The 19,590-nt window shown below is 46.4% G+C and overlaps 1 protein-coding gene across 1 annotated transcript in view; it reads right to left on the bottom strand.

The window, feature by feature from the left end:
- Positions 1-9,985, bottom strand: part of DTX1 (deltex E3 ubiquitin ligase 1) — a 41,732-nt gene extending 31,747 nt beyond the window's left edge. Inside the window, exon 1 of the mRNA XM_087942782.1 lies at positions 9,176-9,985. Coding sequence (XP_087798908.1) covers positions 9,176-9,434 — 259 coding nt within the window. The 5' untranslated portion in view covers positions 9,435-9,985. The remainder of the gene's footprint in view (positions 1-9,175) is intronic.
- Positions 9,986-19,590: the final 9,605 nt, after the last annotated feature.

Genomic DNA, 19,590 nt, shown 5'->3' with positions numbered 1-19,590 from the left:
GAGGCTTTCAAGAAGAGATTGGACTGTCATCTATCAGAAATGATGTAGGGTCTCCCTCTTGGGCGGGGGGTTGGACTAGATGACCTACATACAAGGTCTTTTCCAACCATTATCTGTTACCTGTTGCTCTTCTCTGCCCTCTTTCCAGAGTCTCAACATCTTTTTTTATATCATGGTGATCAAAGCTGGGTGCAGTATTCCAGCTGTGGTCTTACCAAGGCCTTATAATGCTGTACTAACACTTCAGGTCCTCTTTCCCAACCTCCTGCTTGACCAAGAGATTCTGTACCATTCCAGTAGAAATGGCTGTCCAGTCTCTTCTTGAAACCCTCCAGTGATAAGAGCAGCCAAAACTCCTGAAGGCAAAAGCCATTCCCCTGGTCAATTGTTCTCACTGCAGGAAATTTCTCCTTAGTTCTAGGTCGGATCTCTTCTAATGATCTTCCACCCGTGGCTTTTTGCCCTGACCTCGAGTGCTTTGGAGAATAGCTCGACCTCCTCTTCTCTGTGGCAGCCCCTCAAATATTGCAAGACGGCCATCGTGTCACAATAGGAAGAAGGACTTATGGAGAAAGAAGCATTCTTGATCATTGAATCATTGCTAACCATTGAATCATGCTTGCCTCTTTTTAGACCTTAATTTTTGTATGCTGTTTTTCAGTTTAAATGCTTTATTATGTACCGCCCAGAGTCCTTCTTGTGCGTCCAATCACACTTGACCAATATATTTTGTTCTATTTCTATTTCTTTCTATTTCTATTTCTAATTCTTTTCTCTCCCCTTTCCCCTCCCTTCCCTTCTGTTCCAAAATGCGATCAATAAATCAACAAAACCAAACACACAATTGCTTTCTACAATGAGCAATCTTGCCCCCACTCCCAATTCTGTTGAATCCACCGGCCTATTGCATCAAATTGGCCCCTCCAGCCTGACTTTGCAGCTGGACTCTCTCTCCTAGCCTTTTCTCTGGAAAGCTATTTCTTTTCTTCCTTGAAAGATTGTCAGTTTCAAAGTTCCAGTATTACAGTCTGTGACAGGTTTGCTACAGAACAAATGAGGGTGACTTTTTTTTTTTTTTTTGGTATTTCAAAGGATAATAATTAAAAAGAAAAGAAACAGGGAAGGTAGCAATTAGAAAGAACAGGAGACAAACCCTGCGCATGTTGGTGGAGCAGATCAAAGGTTTTAATAGCCAGGTAAGGATTACCTTCTTATCTTAAACAAAATGCTCATCAAAGGAAGAAAGCAGATGTAAAGCTGCAAACACTCTTGCATTTTAAATTTTAGGTCATCTTCAATAAACAGTGAGAGGGAGGGAGGGAGAGCGAGAGAGGGAAAGGGAGAGAGGAAGAGAGAGGGAGAGGGAGAGCAAGAGAGGGAGGGAGGGAGAGCAAGAGAGGGAAAGGGAGAGAGGAAGAGAGAGGAGAGGGAGAGCAAGAGAGGGAGGGAGGGAGAGCGAGAGAGGGAAAGGGAGAGAGGAAGAGAGAGGGAGAGGGAGAGCAAGAGAAGGAGGGAAGGAGAGGGATAGAGCGGGAGAGGGAGAGAGGAAAAAAGAGAGAGAGAGAGAGGAAAGAGGTAAAGGGAGACAGTGAGAGAGAGGGGGAAGGAGAGAGGGAGAGAGAGAGGTAGGGAGAGGGAGAGGGAGAGAGAGGAACTCTGGGCCCTATCCAATAAAATGCAATTCAGCAGTGAGAAAAGTGATGTCCTATCACTTAGGCAAGAAGAAACAAATGCACAGGTATAGAATAGCTGGTCCCTGGCTCCATAGCAGAGACTGTGAGAAGAATCTAGAACACCTACTGGACAACTATTTAAGGATGAGCCAGCAGTGTGCTGCAGCTGCCAAAAAAAACCCCCAATAGATTCATTCCTAGGTCAACAAAGGGATAGCCTCAAGATCACACGAAGCGACAGCAGTACCACTTTATAACGCAAAGGTGAGGCCACACTCGGAATACCGCATCTCATTCTGGTCATCATGATACTAAAAAGATGTTGATGTCAACTCATAAAACATTCCTATGCCTGTTTTAGTAGTTTCCATTAAAAAAAAAAAAGTGGGGAGGGGGAGGAAGGAAATCTGGAAGAGCCGTGCAGCAGTTTGGAAGCAAAAATACATTCCAACTCTTCTCTTTAAAAGATTGTAGCTAAACTACCAGAGCTTTTGCCCACGAAGATATTTAATTGGAGAACGTGATGGATGATACGCAGCCTGTGAAGGTGCTCAATTGGAGAATATGATTTATGACACCACCCCGGGGGAGGGGGTAAACAGGGTCATAGGTGACTGTAAATGACGTAGGCCAGAGTTGGCTTCTTAAAGGGCAGGGCACTGCATCCACTGATTAAATGGTCAACTGTTTCATGTTTCTCATTACAGAGGCGGCATTTGCTGTTGGTGGTGACATGCTATGTGTAATAATAATAATAATAATAATAATAATAATAATAATAATATATTTATCATTATCATCATCATCATTATCATTATTACTTTTATTTATTAAACTTGAAACTCAGTCAACTAAACATTAAAAATGTATCACAAATACTAGTTGTTGTTATTCCACCCAATCAATATTTTACCTCCATAACAGTCTCGTATAGTGTCAGCCTTGAGAAAGAGAAAATGGAATTTTAAAAATACCAACTTTCGTTATGATCACGTCAGTTTAAAAGTTATAACATGTCACTCTTATATGCTGCCAGCGATAACATAAAACTAATGTAAAAGATTTAATTATGAGGTTGTTGCTTTTTTAAAGAACATAATTCCCAGTTGATTTAAAGTGCTATCAGCTCGGCTAATGAAAAATTGCAAACACCAGTGCGATTTTTCAAAATCAGATTTTATATTTGTCATTTATTTTTTTAGTTGTACTTAAGTAAATGTGGCTATATATCTGCCACTCCTTTTTGATTCTTTTTTCCTTTGTGATAATTCTCAAATTTATACACATTTTATTCTACGCTGAATCAAACAAAGGAGAGATTATAGGATTCTGCTTAGAACATTAGCCTTGTTTTTACAGTGCAGTTAAATGAAAACAGCTTCTACTCAATTATTACCAGTTATGCTGGAAGTGTTTTAAAGAACTAAGATCTTAAAATATTTCTCCTGAAGGCTATATCCAGTCATCGCATACAAAATCCATACTGGGATTATTTTTAACAATGAAAATACAGGACGACGGATGCAACATTTCTGAATGAATAAACACCTCCTTTCTCTTGGCTTTAGTTTTTTTTAAAGTGACTTATGATGGTTTAGTTCTTAATTATCAAGATACTCAAAATGTTTCACAAGTAGTTCTTGACTTACTACTAGAGGTGGGTCCAAAATTTCTGTTGCTAAGCAAGGCAATTGTGGTCGTAACTCGAGGATCACCTGTTAAGTTATAACTGCTGTAAAGAAGATTCCTTTTCTATTTTTCTGCTATTTCTTTTCTTTTCTTTTCTTTTCTTTTGTCTTTTCCTTTTTTTCAGCTTTTTCTTTATTTTACCCTCTTTGAGTTTGTCCTATTCTTGTATTTAAACATTTCAATCGATCAGTCAGAATAGAGCTGGAAAGGGCCCCAAAAGAACGTTTGAGATTCTATTACATTCTATTTTTTGAAGCAGAGAGTTGAATATTTTAGCAAACTGCAGTAGAACATAGAACAAAAGGGTAGGAAGGAACCTTAGAGGTCTTCCAGTCCACCCCCTGCCCAAGCAGGAGACCCTATACCATTTCAGACAAATGGCTCTCCAATCTTTTCTTAAAACTTCCAGTGATGGAGCATTCACAACTACTGAAGGGGAAACGTTCCAGTGGTTAATGGTTAATTTCAGTAACATTAGAAAGAAAGAAAGAAAGAAAGAAAGAAAGAAAGAAAGAAAGAAAGAAAGAAAGAAAGAAAGAAAGAAAGAAAGAAAGAAAGTCTGAAGGAAAGAAAGAAGGACTGAAGGAAGGAAGGAGGAAAGAAAGAAAGAGAGACTGAAAAAAGGAAGGAAGGAGAAAGAAGGACTGAAGGAAGGAAGGAGGAAAGAAAGAAAGAAAAAAGGAAAAAGAAAGAAAGAAAGAAAGAAAGAAAGAAAGAAAGAAAGAAAGAAAGAAAGAAAGAAGGACTGAAGGAAGGAAGGAGGAAAGAAAGAAAGAGAGAAAGGAAGGAAGGAAAGAAAGAAGGACTGAAGGAAGGAAGGAGGAAAGAAAGAAAGAGAGAGAAGGAAAAAGGAAGGAAAGAAAGAAGGACTGAAGGAAGAAAGGAAGGAATGAAAGAAGGAAAGAAGGAAGGAAGGACTGAAAGAAAGAAAGGACTGAAGGAAGGAAGGGGGAAAGAAAGAAAGAACGAAAGAAAGAAAGAGAAGGAAGAACTGAAGGAAGGAAGGAAGGAAGGAAGAAGGAAAGAAAGAAGGAGAAAGAGAGAAGGAAAGAAAGAAAGAAAGAAAGAAAGAAAGAAAGAAAGAAAGAAAGAAAGAAAGAAAGGAAGGAAGGAAGGAAGGAAGGAAGGAAGGAAAGAAAGAAGGAAGGATTGATCGATTCTTGGGTGCTTCTCTGGTTAAACCCAACCTGTGAACCCCCTCTCGGATAATTCTTGCAAATCAATTCTTCTCTCCCCATCTACTAACTGGAGGAACTTTGGAGTTACGGATGAGGTTGGGTTTTTTTTTGGTTTTGTTTTGCAAAGCAGGGCGGCTGATGAAATCTTTCCGATCAAACCCACCCCTCTCCAAAGCTTTGGTGCGAGATGCTCAGCTGCATCCTGGCTGTTTTGGAAACATTGCGCCTTCTGCAGAGGGAGACTGCTGCACACACACACACACACACACACACACACAGGCACACACAAACAGCCAAGCACACACACACACACACACTTATGGGAGGGGGACCAGGGGACCTCTGCACGATGGGCTGTTGATGATCAGCGTGGGCAATTTAGAGACCCCTGGGGAGCCACCGGTGAGACTCAGTGGGAACTAGACCAAAAAAATATGTTTTTGTTGTTTTCCACAGGGACCTTCGACACCAAGGGAGAATTAGTGCGACCCACAGAGCACCCGTCCTCGGAATAAACACAAACTCCAGTTTTCTTCCAGTCAGGCTGGGAAGAACGGGGTGGGGGAGAAACTCCTCCTGCCCAACTGGAAGGCTGGCGTTGACCCATCGGGTTTGCATCTATAGCGTTATCAACCCTGGTTGAAAATCCAGAAAGATTGGCAAGCTTGGGGCAAGGTGGACAACCCAGCAAGGCAGGACACAGGCTTCAGAGGATAATTTGATCTGCAGGAAAAACAACGGCTACCAACTTTCCTTCCATGGAGGGCCTGTATATCCTGCACGAGTCAAAAAGAGGCCTGTGAAAATATCTCCAGACCCCTCACATCCCGGACATAAATTGTTTCAACTCCTTCCCTCAAAACGACGCTTATGAGCCCTGCACACCAGAACAACTAGACACAAGGGGAGTTTTTCCTCGAACACCATCACTCTGCTAAACAAATAATTCCCTCAACGCTGTCAAATTACTTAGTAAGACTGTATTACTATTATTCTTCTCGTCTTTCCCATTACCTATCTCTTCCCACTTACGACTATAACCGTGTTGCTTGTATCTTTACAATTTATATTGTTTTATTTGTTTTCCTTTTGATTGCGTAGTAGTAACCTATGTATGATTTTGATTCAGAGGTGGTCTTCAGCCGGTTCTGACCAGTTCTGGAGAGCCGGTAGCGGAAATTTTGAGTAGTTCGGAGAACCGGCCAATACCGCCTCTGACTGGAGATTTTACAACATCCTTCCCCTGCCACGCCCACCAAGCCACGCCCACAGAACCGATAGTAAAAAAAAATTGAATCCCACCCAGTGATTGCTTATAGTAACCTATGACTATCACTAAGTGTTGTATCTTACGATTCTTGATGAATGTATTTTATTTTTTCTTATGTACACTGAGAGCTTACGCACCAAAGACAAATTCCTTGTGTGTCCAATCACACTTGGCTAAAGAATTCTATTCTATTCTATTCTATTCTATTCTACCCTCTATCCTATCCTATCCATTTAAGCTCACGCTGACTGCTTCAGTGACTCCATCCAGCCCCTTCCTTTTCTGTCATCCCCTTCTTCTTCTTCTTGAGTTTCATCCTCAGGATCTGGCCTTCTAAAGAGCAGTCAAGGGTTGGTCTCCTCTAGGACCGACCAGTTGGATCGCCTTGCAATCCAAGGGACTCTCTGGAATCTTCTCCTCGAGCCCCAGAGTCCAAAGGCCTCCATTCTTTGGGTGCTCAGCCTTCCTTATGGTCCCAACTTTCACAGCCCTGCATTGCAACTGGGAAAACCGCAGCCTTGACTATGTAGTCGAGTGATCTAAATAAGGATGTTCCAAAATCTATCGGGTGTGAAGGTTTAAAAGGCTGACAGGCCAAGAGATGCTCAGCTGATCAGGCCATTTTTCAGTTCTGTTAAAAAGAATCAACTCGCTTCTGTTGAAAATGCACGCACAAACACACACACACACACATACACATACACAAGCACACATCTGTTTCAACGGTCCCTCTGGATTTCTGGCAACCCCAAAGAGGAAAGTAAACAAGATCAATTGCATGGAATTTAGCGGAGAGGAAAATAATAATAAAAACGGAACCAGGATGGTTAGTCTGGAGAAAAGAAGGACTTGTGGGGGACATGATAGCAGTATTTCAATATTTGAGCGGCTGCCCCAAAGAAGAGGGGGTCAAGCTATTCTCCAAAGCACCTGAAGGCAGGAGGAGAAGCAACGGATGGAAACTAATCGAAGAGAGAAGCAACCTGCAATTAAGGAGAAACTTCCTTAACGGTGAGGACAATTAACCAGTGGAACAACCTGCCTCCAGAAACGGTGGGCGCTTCATCAATGGAGGTCTTTAAGAAGAGATTGGACAGCCACCTATCTTAAATGGCATAGGGTCTCCTGCTTGAGATGGTTGGACTAGAAGACCTCCAAGGTGCCTCGACCCTGTCTAAAACATTTTACCTTCATCCCCTACCTCTGCAGACTGTAAGGAGAAAGTGCTCTGCATGTTCTCAGAGGCACTCCAGTCTTTACCGTTCCATTTCTGTCCCTAAATCTTCAATAGAAGAAAGAAAGAAAGAAAGAAAGAAAGAAAGAAAGAAAGAAAGAAAGAAAGAAAGAAAGAAAGAAAGAAAGAAAGAAAAAAAAGAGGAGAAGAAAAGAGAGAAAGAAAAAAGGGAAGGGAAGGGAAGAGAAGAGAGAAGAGAATAGAGAAAAGGGAAGGAAGGACGAGAAGAGAAGAGGCTAGAACAAAAGAGAATACAGAAGAGAATATAGGAGAGAAGATAATAGAGAAGAGAAGAAAGAAAGGGAATAATGGAATGGAATGGAATGGAATAGAATAGAATAGAATAGAATAGAATAGAATAGAATAGAATAGCAGAGTTGGAAGGGACCTTGGAGGTCTTCTAGTCCAACCCCCTGCTAAGGCAGGAAACCCTACACCACTTCAGACAAATGGTTGTCCAACATCTTCCTAAAAACCCCCAGTGTTGGAGCATTTACAACTTCTGGAGGCAAGTCAACCCACCAATTAATTGTTCTCACCATCAGAACTAGCTCTATAATATTTTTTTTTGTATAGTTCTGTATTTTTTCCCCCCCAAATTGAGAAGCAGGGCCAAAGAGACGCTGTGAAACCTCGATTCCTGTTGCTTTCCTCCACAATGTCTTCTAGTGTACATCACCAGCAGCCGTTCACTCTCCCTGCCCTCATGAGATCTAGAAGCTTATTCTCTTTAAATGAATTATTTCCCCCGCTTCAGAACTGCACCCCACTGTCTCTGGCAGCAAAGCAGAAGAGGATATCAGATTGATGTTCTTGGGGTGCCCCAAGACTTCCTCCCCCCCTCCCTCTACGCACAAATCCGTCAGGCCACCCCACAAATCTGAGGAAGATGACTGGCCTTGTTTTGTTTTTGAAAAACAACCTGTTTTTCTTTTCTTCTTCTTTTAAAAAAAAACACCCTTGGATGACCACATCTTTGGCATCGTAGCTCCACACAGGAGGAAGGAGAGAAAAAGAAAAGAGAGCACCCAACACGCACAATTCCGACTCGAAAGCTTGGCACAATCCTACCCCCCCCCAACTGCAGAGGGAGATCCTATGGACGTCAATAAGCCGCCCGTTGCCTTCCATGGGCATAGGACAGCGGAGCTGGCTACCATCCTGCCATGTTCCCTCCTTCTTTTTGGAGGGGGGGGGGGGTAGTGCAAAGACGAGGGGTAGGATTGGGGCCTTCCCAGACCCTGCCGTATAACTCTACCCGGATAGTTGTGCTGCTGGTGGTTGTTTATTCCTTATACTGCAAAATACCGGAGCACCCTGCAATTTTTAGCACCCTGCAATTTTTGCCTCGCTGCCGAGTACCCAAATCAGACCTCAAACACCCAAATATCTACTGGGTGTTGTAAGCCTCGTATTTTCAAACCTTAACGTCTTTGCTGCTATTGCTAGTAGTAACCTTTTTGGCGATCATGCTACCTTTCTAAGCAAGGGCCAGCATCGCTCTTCTGGAAGGACAACAATCTTAAAAGAGGGAGATTTGCACAAACACACACACACCTCGGCTCCTTCCTGACCCAACTAAACAACGTTTTCCAAGGTTCTTCCAATCCTTGCCCCCAATTCCTTCAGAATTGCAGAGTAAAAGCATTTCTCAACCTCACCCCTGCAAACTGCAAAGCAACAGTCGAGGGTTGTTGTTGTTGTTTTTTAAAAAAAACACCACACCACCACCTCTCTCTGGATTTCGCTTGCCTTGTCTGGGTCTCCCACTCCCCAAAATGTTAGCCAACGTGAAGAGCAGCCAAGAGGGAGGACATCTGCTGTCCCAGAAAGGAACCAAAAATGGGAAGAAATTGCTATTCTTCTTCCATTTCCCTGCAGGGAGAAAAACTAGCCTGCCAGGGATGCCTTCCAAGTAGAAATCTAGCAAGTCAGGGTTGTTGTTTTCCTCAACCTGTCCTGTTTTTTTTTTCAGCATGTGAAGAGGGTCTCTCTCTCTCTCTCTTTCCCTCCCTCCCTCCATTAAACCCCCTCCCCAATATACACGCTTTCAATTATGATTAAAGGGAGGGTTTTTAATGGTTCCCTCCGCCCAGCATTTACCGTGAGGGCTGACACCCGTGAGGCTTACCTGTATCCTGACGGAACTGGTGCATGGACTGTAAATCTATAATGTACGGAGACAGCTGGGCATCCACCTGTCCGAGGACCACGCTGCCCCGAGCGTCTTCTTTCAGGATGTTCTCGACGTGGTGGCAGACGGCCGCTGTGTAGGGCCTCCACCGGCTGTGCTCGTTCAGCCATTCCCACACCACCACCCGGGCCACGTTGCTGGGGGGGAAGCCCAACCCGTTGGCAAAGAGCAGCGCCCCCGGACCAGGCCTTGCCATGGTGGCGATGCTGCTGTTGATGCTGCCTTCTGTGGGCCAGGCATGGGAGGCTGGCAGGGTCCTTCTCGCCTCCTTGGGGGGCCCCAGGATGGGTTTAGGAGTAGTTTTCCCCCCCACCCACCCCCGTTTCTCAGTCTCTTAGCATCCAAACCGCAGCTCCATCCAGCCTTCGGCGAGATCCGACGACGGGACTTGTGCGAAGAAGCGAGGAAGCAAGAGGGCCAAGATGCCCTGGGCAGGGAAGCATCCAGTTTCCCAGATCCGGTCAGTTTCAAGCAGAAAAGATGAATGGAGTTTTCCAGGTCCCTTTGAGGCAGGCGGGAAGAAGAATGTAGCAGAGCGGAGGCCAGAAATCCCCCAAGTCCATCTTTTCAGAAAGGCAGTTGGAAAGAGCGAAGAGGCTCAGGTGCCTGTTTTTTCTGCAGCAGCTTTTTTTTTCAAAGGGGATGGGGGCGGGCGGGGAGGGAGGAGGGGCAGCAGCGACCTCTCTTCCTTCCCTTCTGCTGAGAAATAGATGGGAGCGCTTCTTTCTTTCGCTCAGGTGTTTAACCCTGGTTCCCAGCAGCAATCTTGATCAATTAATTAATTATAAGCACCATTGCAATCGGACCAGCCTTCAGCTCCCCCCGCCCGACTCTCTAGCTCTGCTTTGACGGACCCCCCGCCCCAAGGAGGGACCTACTCAAGCACCCTTCCGAGCCCCCTCCCCCAGAATAGCCCCCCTCCCCGAGTCTCGGAGGGGAGATCCCAGTCAATCGGAGGGGGTCTCCAGTCAATCGCTCAGCTTCGGTCCGGAGCGGGAGGGTAGAGTTGGTGGAGGGTGGGTCTGAGTGAGGAAGGGTCTCCTCCTTCTCGGGCCCCGCTCAGAGGAGAAGCCCCATCTTCCTGGCCGCGCAGCTCCTCCTGCTGCTGCTGCTGCCGCCGCCGCCGGCGAGACGGTATCACCCGCGTTTGGCGCAAACCGGTTCCCAAACCCGGTCTGGCTCCTGATGTGGAGGCGGGGAGGAGCTGGAGGACAAGCCTACGAAGGCGGCGGGGGGGGGGGAGGAGAGAAAGAAAAGCGAATGAGGAGGGGTTCAAATCCGGCGCTTCTCCGGATTCCACGGCGGCGACCATTCGCGGCTGCAGCGTTCTCCATCCGTCTCTTCCCCCTTTCTTTCTTTCCTCTCTTTCTCTTTCCTTCTCCCCAATCTTTCTCTTCCTCCTCCCTGCCTCCCTCTCTCCTTTCCCCTTTCCCCTTCTCTCCCCCCACCTCTCTCTCTTTCCCTCCCTGTTTTTCCCTTTCCCCCTTTCCCCTTCTCTCCCCCACCCCTCTCTCTTTCCCTCCCTGTTTTTCCCTTTCCCCCTTTCCCCTTCTCTCCCCCCACCTCTCTCTCTTTCTCTGTTTTTCCCTTTCCCCCTCTCTCTCAAATCTCTCTCCCTCCCTTCCTTCCTCTCTCCCCCACCTCTCTCTCTTTCTCTCCCTGTTTTTCCCTTTCCCCCTTTCCCCTTCTCTCCCCTCACCCCTTTCTCTCCCTTCCTCCAGGTCTCCCACTCTCCCTCTATCTCTCTCCCTCTCCCCCTTTCCCCTTCTCTCCGGCCACCTCTCTTTCTCTTCCTCCCTCCCTCTCCCCCTCTCTTTCCCTCTCCCCCCTCTCCCGCTTTCTCTCCCTCCCTCCCTCCCTCTCTCTTTCCCCTACTAACCCACCCGCCGCCTCCGCATCGCCCTACCCTCCCTCTCTTTGGGGTTCACAGTCTTCGGTTGGAATGAAAAGACCCTCCCTCCTTCCCTCGCCCCCTCCCCTCCCCGCCTCCCCAGCTGCCTCCTATCTGGTCGCCGGAGATCCAAGCGCCAGGCACAAAAGAGGAGAGGGGGGCGAGACGGAGACGAGTGGGCATCCAGCGGGCACCGTCCGGATGGCAGGCGGGAGACCCCTCCTCCCCCTCCGGCTGGGCTCTGCCCGCCGCTGTCTTGCTCTCTTCCCCCACCCCACCCCACCCCACCCAAAGGCGCACGGCTGGCTCTCCTCACCCACTTCTCACCCACCCCTCCCCTCCTCCCGGCCGGGCTTGCACACGTCAGAACGCCTGGCAGGCTGAGAGCGAGGGTGCCCAGGGGCAGGGAAGGAGGGAGGGATGGAGGGAAGGTGGCGGGGGGGCGGGGAGAGGGGCAACGCCTCCCGGCCGCTAAGGGGGCGACCTGGAGTGTCGCCCTCGCCCTATAGCACCCGGACCCCCGCCCCCCCGCAGCCTTCCTCTGTCTCCCCCCTCACCCAAGTGGTCCGGACCCCTCCCCGCCTTATCGCGCGCTGCCCCTGAGCAAGAATGGCGCAGGCGAGATGCTGGCGGGGGCGGGGAAAGGGGGGACCGAGGGAAAGGGGGAGGGAAAGGAGGTGGGGAGGGGGAGGGGGGAATCCCTGGCCCCTCCTCTGGAGGCGGCTAGAAACGGCAGAGAACCAGCCGCCTGTCCTCCCTCCTCCCTTCCCTCTCCCTTCCTCCCCCTCCCGCCCCTTCCCGGGCACCACGTCCCCCGCATGGATCGATGCCAGCTTCTCACCCAGCCCTGCCGCCGCTCGAGCGACGGGCTCGCCTCTGAGCCTTCGCAGAACGCCCCGCGAAGAAGCGGACCGGCCGATACGTAATCAATCAATCAATCAGTCTGTCTGTCTGTCTGTCTGTCTGTCTGTCTGTCTGTCTATCTATCTATCTATCTATCTATCTATCTATCTATCTATCTATCTATCTATGTATGTCTCTATATCTATATCTATCTCTCTCTCTCTCTCTCTCTCTCTCTCTCTCTCTCTCTATGTCTCTCTCTCTCTCTCTCTCTCTCTCTCTCTCTATCTATCTATCTATCTATCTCTCTCTCTCTCTCTATCTATCTATCTATCTATCTATGTCTGTCTCTATATCTATCTCTATCTATCTCTCTATCTATCTATCTCTCTCTCTCTATCTCTCTATGTCTCTCTCTCTCTCTCTCTCTCTCTCTCTCTCTCTCTCTCTCTATCTATCTATCTATCTATCTATCTATCTATCTATGTCTGTCTCTATCTATCTATCTATCTATCTATCTATCTATCTATCTATCTATCTATCTATCTATCTATCTATCTATCTATGTCTGTCTCTATATCTATATCTATCTATCTATCTATCTATCTATCTATCTATCTATCTATCTATCTATCTATCTCTGTCTCTATATCTATATCTCTCTATCTCTCTATCTATCTCTATCTCTCTATCTCTCTATGTCTCTCTCTCTCTCTCTCTCTCTCTCTCTCTCTATCTATCTATCTATCTATCTATCTATCTATCCTTTCTCTCTCTCTCTCTCTCTCTCTCTCTCTCTCTATCTCTATCTATCTCTATCTATCTATCTATCTATCTATCTCTCTCTCTCTCTCTCTCTCTCTGTTCAAGGATCCCCTCGAGAGGGGCAGACAGCCCCGTCGATCTGCTCCAGCTCCCATCACCAAGGCTGGAGAGCTCTACCTGTCTTGTTCTTTATCACCCTCACCTGCTGAGGGTTCATTCAGGGTCCCGGCAGAGCAGGGGTTAAGCCAGCGAGCGCCCCCCCCTCCAGGTGGCTTTGGTGGGGCTCCAGAGCAGGAGCAAGGAACCAGTGGACCTCCAGAGGTTGCAAGTCCAGAGAGACCGCACAACCGGGAGGGTGGCCGAGAGAGGCAGTTCCTTGACGCTTGGCACCTCCAAAGGTCCCTTGGGAAACCAAGAGGCTGATTGGCCTGAGAGAGAGCCCACTGGCCAGATGATGGTCCCTAGCTGGGTAATGAGACGTCTGCAAGAAGAAGAAAAAAGCAAGTTCAGAGAGCACTAAAGACCCTACAGTCCTCCTCCTCCTCCTCCCCCTCTCCACACACCCCATCCCTTCTAGCACTGAGGTTGTAATCTAGTTTGGTAATTAAATGTTTGCAAGAAAACAGCCAAACACAGAAAGCACTAAGGACCCTACAGTTATTCAACTCCTCCTCCTCCTCCTCCTCCTCCTCCTCCTCCTCCTCCTCCTCCTCCTCTCCCCCTCCTCCTCCTCCTCCCTCCTCCCCTCCTCCTCCTCCTCCTCCTCCTCCTCCTCCTCCTCCTCCTCCTCCTCCTCTCCAGACACCCCATCCCTTCTAGCACTGATGATGTTAACTAGTTTGGTCATGAAACATCTGCAAAAAAGCAGCCAAGCACACCGAGAGCCCCACCACCCCCCATTTCTTGGCCAAGAAACCCCCACAGCCATTCCAGGCATCTTGTGGTGGCGGTCATTTTGCCTCCCATATTATGGGAATATCCCTTGATTGATCCAGGAGGCCAACCATTGGCCCAGGCGCACAGCCCGACTATTTTAAAAGCACAAAAACCAACCTCAATTTGATTTTTAGACATAAACATTGGGCTAAAGGAGAAGGCTTGGGTCAAGAGAAACTGATGGATGCTTCTCCAAAACGGTTTTGATTGATGCAATTGGTTTGCCTCCATGGCACAATTTTACAATACAGAAGCCTGATGATGGCAGATGAGATTCTGCCGAAACGTTTCTACAACTTTAAAAGCACAACTATAATGACGTGGGAAAATACCCGAACAAAACTGAATACCATACACACACGCACAGACACACAGACACACACACACACACACACGCACACACATATTTGTTTTCTGAGGTTTTTGCGGGTATTTGTATGTGGATCTTTGGTTATTCAGGTCTTCTCCCGCATAAAATTGGAAGTATTTTGGCAGCGTTTCGACGAAATCTCATTTGTCATCTTCAGGCTTGTGTCTTCGGCTTTGTGCTTCTTGGAGTACATTCCAAGAAGCACAAAGCCGAAGACACAAGCCTGAAGATGACGAATGAGATTTCGTCGAAACGCTGCCAAAATACTTCCAATTTTACGCGGGAGAAAACCTGAATAACCAAAGATCCATATATGTGTGTGTGTGTGTGTGTGTGTTTTCTTAAGTTTTCACGGGTATATACCCGAACAAAGTACCCGAACAAAGCACCCGAACAAAGCTGAATACCATATGTGTGTGTGTGTGTGTGTGTGTGTGTGTGTGTACGTACGTACGTACGTACATATGTATGGTATTCAGCTTTGCTCAATACAGAAGCCTGATGATGGCAGATGAGATTCTGCCGAAACGTTGCGACAACTTTAAAAGCACAACTACAATTACGTGGGAAAATACCCGAACAAAGCTGAATACCATACATGTAAGTACCCACGAAAACTTAAGAAAACAAATATATATACATACATACACACATTCTCTCCCTATCATTCTATCTCTATATATCTATCTATATCTCTGTCATCTAGCATTGTCTATCTTTTCTATCCTCTGTCTATCAACTATCATGTACTGTATCATTATCTCTCTATCCTATCTATCTATCTATCTATCTATCTATCTATCTATCTATCTATCTATCTATCTATATCATCTATCATTGTCTATATCTATAACTAACTAGTTTCTATTATTCTCTATCATCTAGCATTATATCTATCTATCTATCTATCTATCTATCTATCTATCTATCTATCTATCTATCCCTTCTAATTATCTATTTATCCTCTATCATTATCATTATTTCTATCTGTATTATCTATCATCTATATCTATATTTAACTATCATCTATCACTCTATTATCGTATCTATCATGTCTGTCTGTCTGTCTGTCTGTCTGTCTATCAATCTATCTATCATCTCCCCAGCTGTCTTTCAACAAGCACAGTCCGTGGGGAAGCAGGGAGGGAAGGTTACAAGTCACAGTGATAGGACCATGGCAAAAATGGTCATAAAATCATAACAACCACACAACAATAATACATTTTCCAGTCCCTATTACTGTTGTAAATTAAGGACTATCTATAATTCCGGAAGCCAGCTGTGGGTTGCACAAACACAGTGACAGAGAGGAGCAGGAAATCTGCGTGAGAAACTGCACTGGTCATTTATTCAAATCCAAAGGTGTCATTTAATTTTGCCTGGAGGAAAAAAATTAAGAGAAACCTACACCCTGGTCTCTTTCCCTTCCCTCGGGTAATTCCTGCACCTTTGCTTTCTGAGCTGATGCAAAACCACCTCCATTTGGTGGGACAAATGGGGGTGTTTTGTTATCCTTTATTTTTATTTTTTCCAGATTGTGACTCCTGTTGCTGTTACTTTGGAAAGAAAGAAAGAAAGAAAAAAACATACCAATTCAGTGCCCCACATCTGCAAAGCTGCAGCCCTGGCCACCATACAGGTTAGGAAGACCTCCGTTTCTGCAGAAGGGGGAGAGATCCCTTCAGCCCCAAGTGCTGGCTTCTGACGAGATTAGACCATGATTAGACCCCACACACAGAAACGAGGCCAGTAATAATTGTTTGCATTTTCCTGTAATGCACTAAGACTGAGGATAAGATGAAGGATGAGCCAGGAGGCAAAGGAGTGAGTCGTAGCTCTTTAGCGCCCTCTGCTGGCCCCAAGTGGCCCACCATTTCAGTAAATAAAGATAACATAGAGATTTAAAGCCAGAAATATTTCTGTTAGGTATAATACTAGAAAGCTAGGATAGAGGAACTATATACTTAATGCTACATGTATTGTCATGCCCCTGTCGGAATCTGACTTGGAGGGGGAAGCTGACAGGGAATGGGAGTGTGGCTCCATTGGCTTTGGAGGAAACTGGGGAAGGGCAAAGTCCGGCTGGGCAGAGCAGGAAAGAGGTAGAACAAGGGAGAGGGAGTTCAGAGGAAGACCCAGGCTCATCCCCTCTTCATCCTAGGGCATGCAGGGGGGAACGGAGAAGGGAGCAATGTGGGTTGCATGGGAGGAAAGGGCCCTGATTCCCTTCATTAGCTGCAGCTGGGCACACAGTGCATATAAAAAAAGGAAGTTGTGTGTGCAGCAGACTGCTGGGAGCAAATGTGACTTTATCTTGTATCATCGTGGCTTATCTGTTTTCCTGGCATCTTCCCAACTGTGTGAGTTTTGCCGTGCTTTCAAGTTTGAAATTCCTGCTCCTGCCCTGCCAAACTTCAGTTTGGTTTGTTTGGATTTTAAGTTACAGTTTGTGTTTACCCTGAACTGTTACAAAAGAAAGAAATACAACTTCACAATGGCCTCCTTGGGAGGTGACTCAAATTCTACCTCCAATCCTTTGAGCTCCCTCCCTTCAACCTCACACAGGAGCAAAAGGCTCATAGTCTGATATTATTGGGTAGCTGGTTTGACTATTGTTCTCCGTCCACCAATCAGGGGACGCAAAACCAGACCCTCATTTGAATGCAGGAAGCTATATAAGGGCGCGCCTGGCGCAAGACCCTCCTGATTTCTAAAGACCAAGAGGAATGAGAAAGAAGCGCTACCTGAAATCCTGGCTCTTCTCAGAATGCAAAGCAGGACTTATTTGATAAGTAGCAGGTGGAGGAGGAGGAGTCAGAAAAGGAGGAGGAGCAAGGTAAAAAGGAGGAGGAACCCAGTGAAAATTAGGAGGAGCCGAGAGAGCAGGAGGAGGAGCAGGAGGAGGAGGAGTCCTCTGAGAAGGAGAAGGCCTTGGAGGACTTTGGTCAGAAGAAGGAAGAAGTTACTGGTCAGATCCAAGAAAAATATATGCATCATCAGATTCCCCAAACGAGGTTATCGGATGAATTGTCCTCTCATGGCCTGGTGTTTTGAACGGTGGATACGGGGTGGCAGGATTCCATTCCAGGTGGCCAAACCTCATCCGTCATGTAAGAAAAGTGGCCCCTGCCTTAAGGTGCCCTTCCGAGCTAGGTGTAGGTCCAAGAAGAAGTCCCACGCCCAACCTCGGCGCTGCCCAGATTTCCTACGTGCGGCCTTGAGGGAGATGGCCAAGAAAGAAGGGGCCAAACGGACGTTGGCATTGGCAGCCAAGAAGCGAAGGCACTACTCGGACAACGAGATCTTCTACAAGTTGGCCAACGCTCTGTCGAGAAGAGAAGAAGACAACGCCGAAGGGAGATCGGAGGGGTTAGCCCTCAAGATATCTGAACCAACTGGAGGAACTTAAAAGACACGCACCTCTCTCTTCTTTGAAGAACGTGCAGGAGAACCAACATAGAAGAGAGAGAGAGAGATACACCAAGAACCTGTGCTACTCCAAAGATCCAGCAACCTTCAGGAGACGACCTGGGCTGATCTTTCAGTCCTGCATGAAGGACCTCCTCCTTGAACCTTTCCAATTAGTTGTATCTATAGCTGGAAGACAAAGAAGAAGCAAGAACACAACTCAAGGAGAAACCAACTCCCTCGGTCCTGACTGCAAGGAGATTGTCGTTGCCAGCGGTGGTCTCCTGTTCTGAACCACTCAAGGAATGTTTTTTTGTTTTTTGGGAAATATAAATAAAACTGGATCTTTTACAGCATGGACATTGCATCGTGGGATACTCAGGGGCAGTGGGGCGGGCGTGTTTGTGTGTAGAGGCTCTTCCCCCTACGTTGAGTTCAGGGAGAGTTTTAATAATTCTGTTGAAACTTTGCAAATCTCAGTGCAAGTTTTCGTTTGCAGGATCCGAATAGGTGTGAAGGCAATCAGGTCATTTTGTCTTGAAAAATCTGCTCAGCACAGATAGTCCTTCACCTACAACATGTTCATTTAGTGGCCAAAGTTACAACGACACTGAACCAAAGGTGGTATTCAGCCGGTTCAGACCGGTTCAAGAGAACCGGTAGCGGAAATTTTGAGTAGTTCAGAGAACCAGCCAATCCCACCTCTGACTGGCCCCGCTAACTCCATCTCATCTCTTCTCTGCCTTCCATTGAGTCCCAGCTGATCAGCTGGGTCTTCTTTGGTTGCCCTGCACCGGAGAACGGAGCTGGAAAGCAGGTTAGTGGGGTGGGGAGGGATTGGGGATTTTGCAGTATCCTTCCCCTGCCATGCCCACCAAACCATGCCCACAGAACCGGTAGTAAAAATATTTGAATCCCACCACTGCACTGAACTATAGGATAGGATAGGATAGGATGGGATAGAGAATAGAATAGAGTAGAAAATATGGAATAGAATAGAATAGGAACTTTACTGTTACTTTAAATCAGCATACATTAAAGTGGTCCTCACACTTATGACTGTTGCTGCATCTCCATGGTCATGAGATTAAAATTCAGACACTTTGCAGCTGGGACTGACTCATATTTATGACGGTTGCAGTGTTTCAGGGTCACGTGAATTCCTTTTGGAACAAAGGCCAATAAGGAAGCCAGATTCACATAACCATGTGACTAACTTAACAAATGCAATAATTGAAATGGAGTAAAATTCACGTAATCCGTTAGATTGCAGCATAGATTTATTCAAAACTACACAGAAGAATCTGGTCAAATAAATTCAATATTAAATTGGCATAAAGGTCAATGGAATGCAGGACTTGGAGCATTTGTGGCAACATAAAGACTCTAAGCTTATGATGTGCTTAACTCCACGCCCCCACCTCCCAGCTCTGCCTGTCCTCCTTCTACATTTTGGGAGTTGCTATACACATCAATTTTTTTAATTTTTCTCTTTAGCATTGGCATTGAACTGATGCAATGTATTGGTCTTCCTCACCCCCAATTGTTTAGCAGATTCTTTCCAAACTGAATTAACAACTCCGTGTTGTGCCATCCTTTGCTTTTTGAAACTTAAATCCAGCTGTTTTAAGTCATCTTTCCCTTTCTCCATCTCAAAATGTTAAAACACCCCAACCCTCTAGTTAAAGGTAAAAGTAAAGGTTCCCCTCGCACATACGTGCTAGTCGTTTCTGGCTCTATGGGACAGTGCTAATCTCTGTTACAAAGCCAAAGAAGAGCCAGCACAGTCCGAAAAAGTCTCCGTGGTCATGTGGCCGGCATAACTAAAAAATGCCAAAGGCGCATGGAACGCTGTTCCCTTCCCACCAAAGGGGTCCCTATTTTTCTCCTTGCATTTTTACATGCTTTTGAACTGCTAGGTTGGCAGAAGCTGGGACAAGGGACAGGAGCTCACACCGTTACGCGGTGCTAGGGATTTGAACCGCCGACCTGCCAACCTTTCTGATCAGCAAGCTCAGCGTCTTAGCCACTGAGCCACCGCGTCCCTTCTGCAGTGATCACTGGATGGATTTCTTGAGAAGAAGGCTCTTACTAGTCTCATGTCACTCAAACTAAGAGCAGGTCATTAGAAGATTGGGG

Source organism: Notechis scutatus, chromosome 13 (genome assembly GCF_049901735.1).
Source record: "Notechis scutatus isolate UNSWTSFEM ecotype Mainland chromosome 13, rNotScu1.2, whole genome shotgun sequence".
Classification (NCBI taxonomy): domain Eukaryota; kingdom Metazoa; phylum Chordata; class Lepidosauria; order Squamata; family Elapidae; genus Notechis; species Notechis scutatus.
This window is presented reverse-complemented; position numbering and strand designations above follow the sequence as displayed.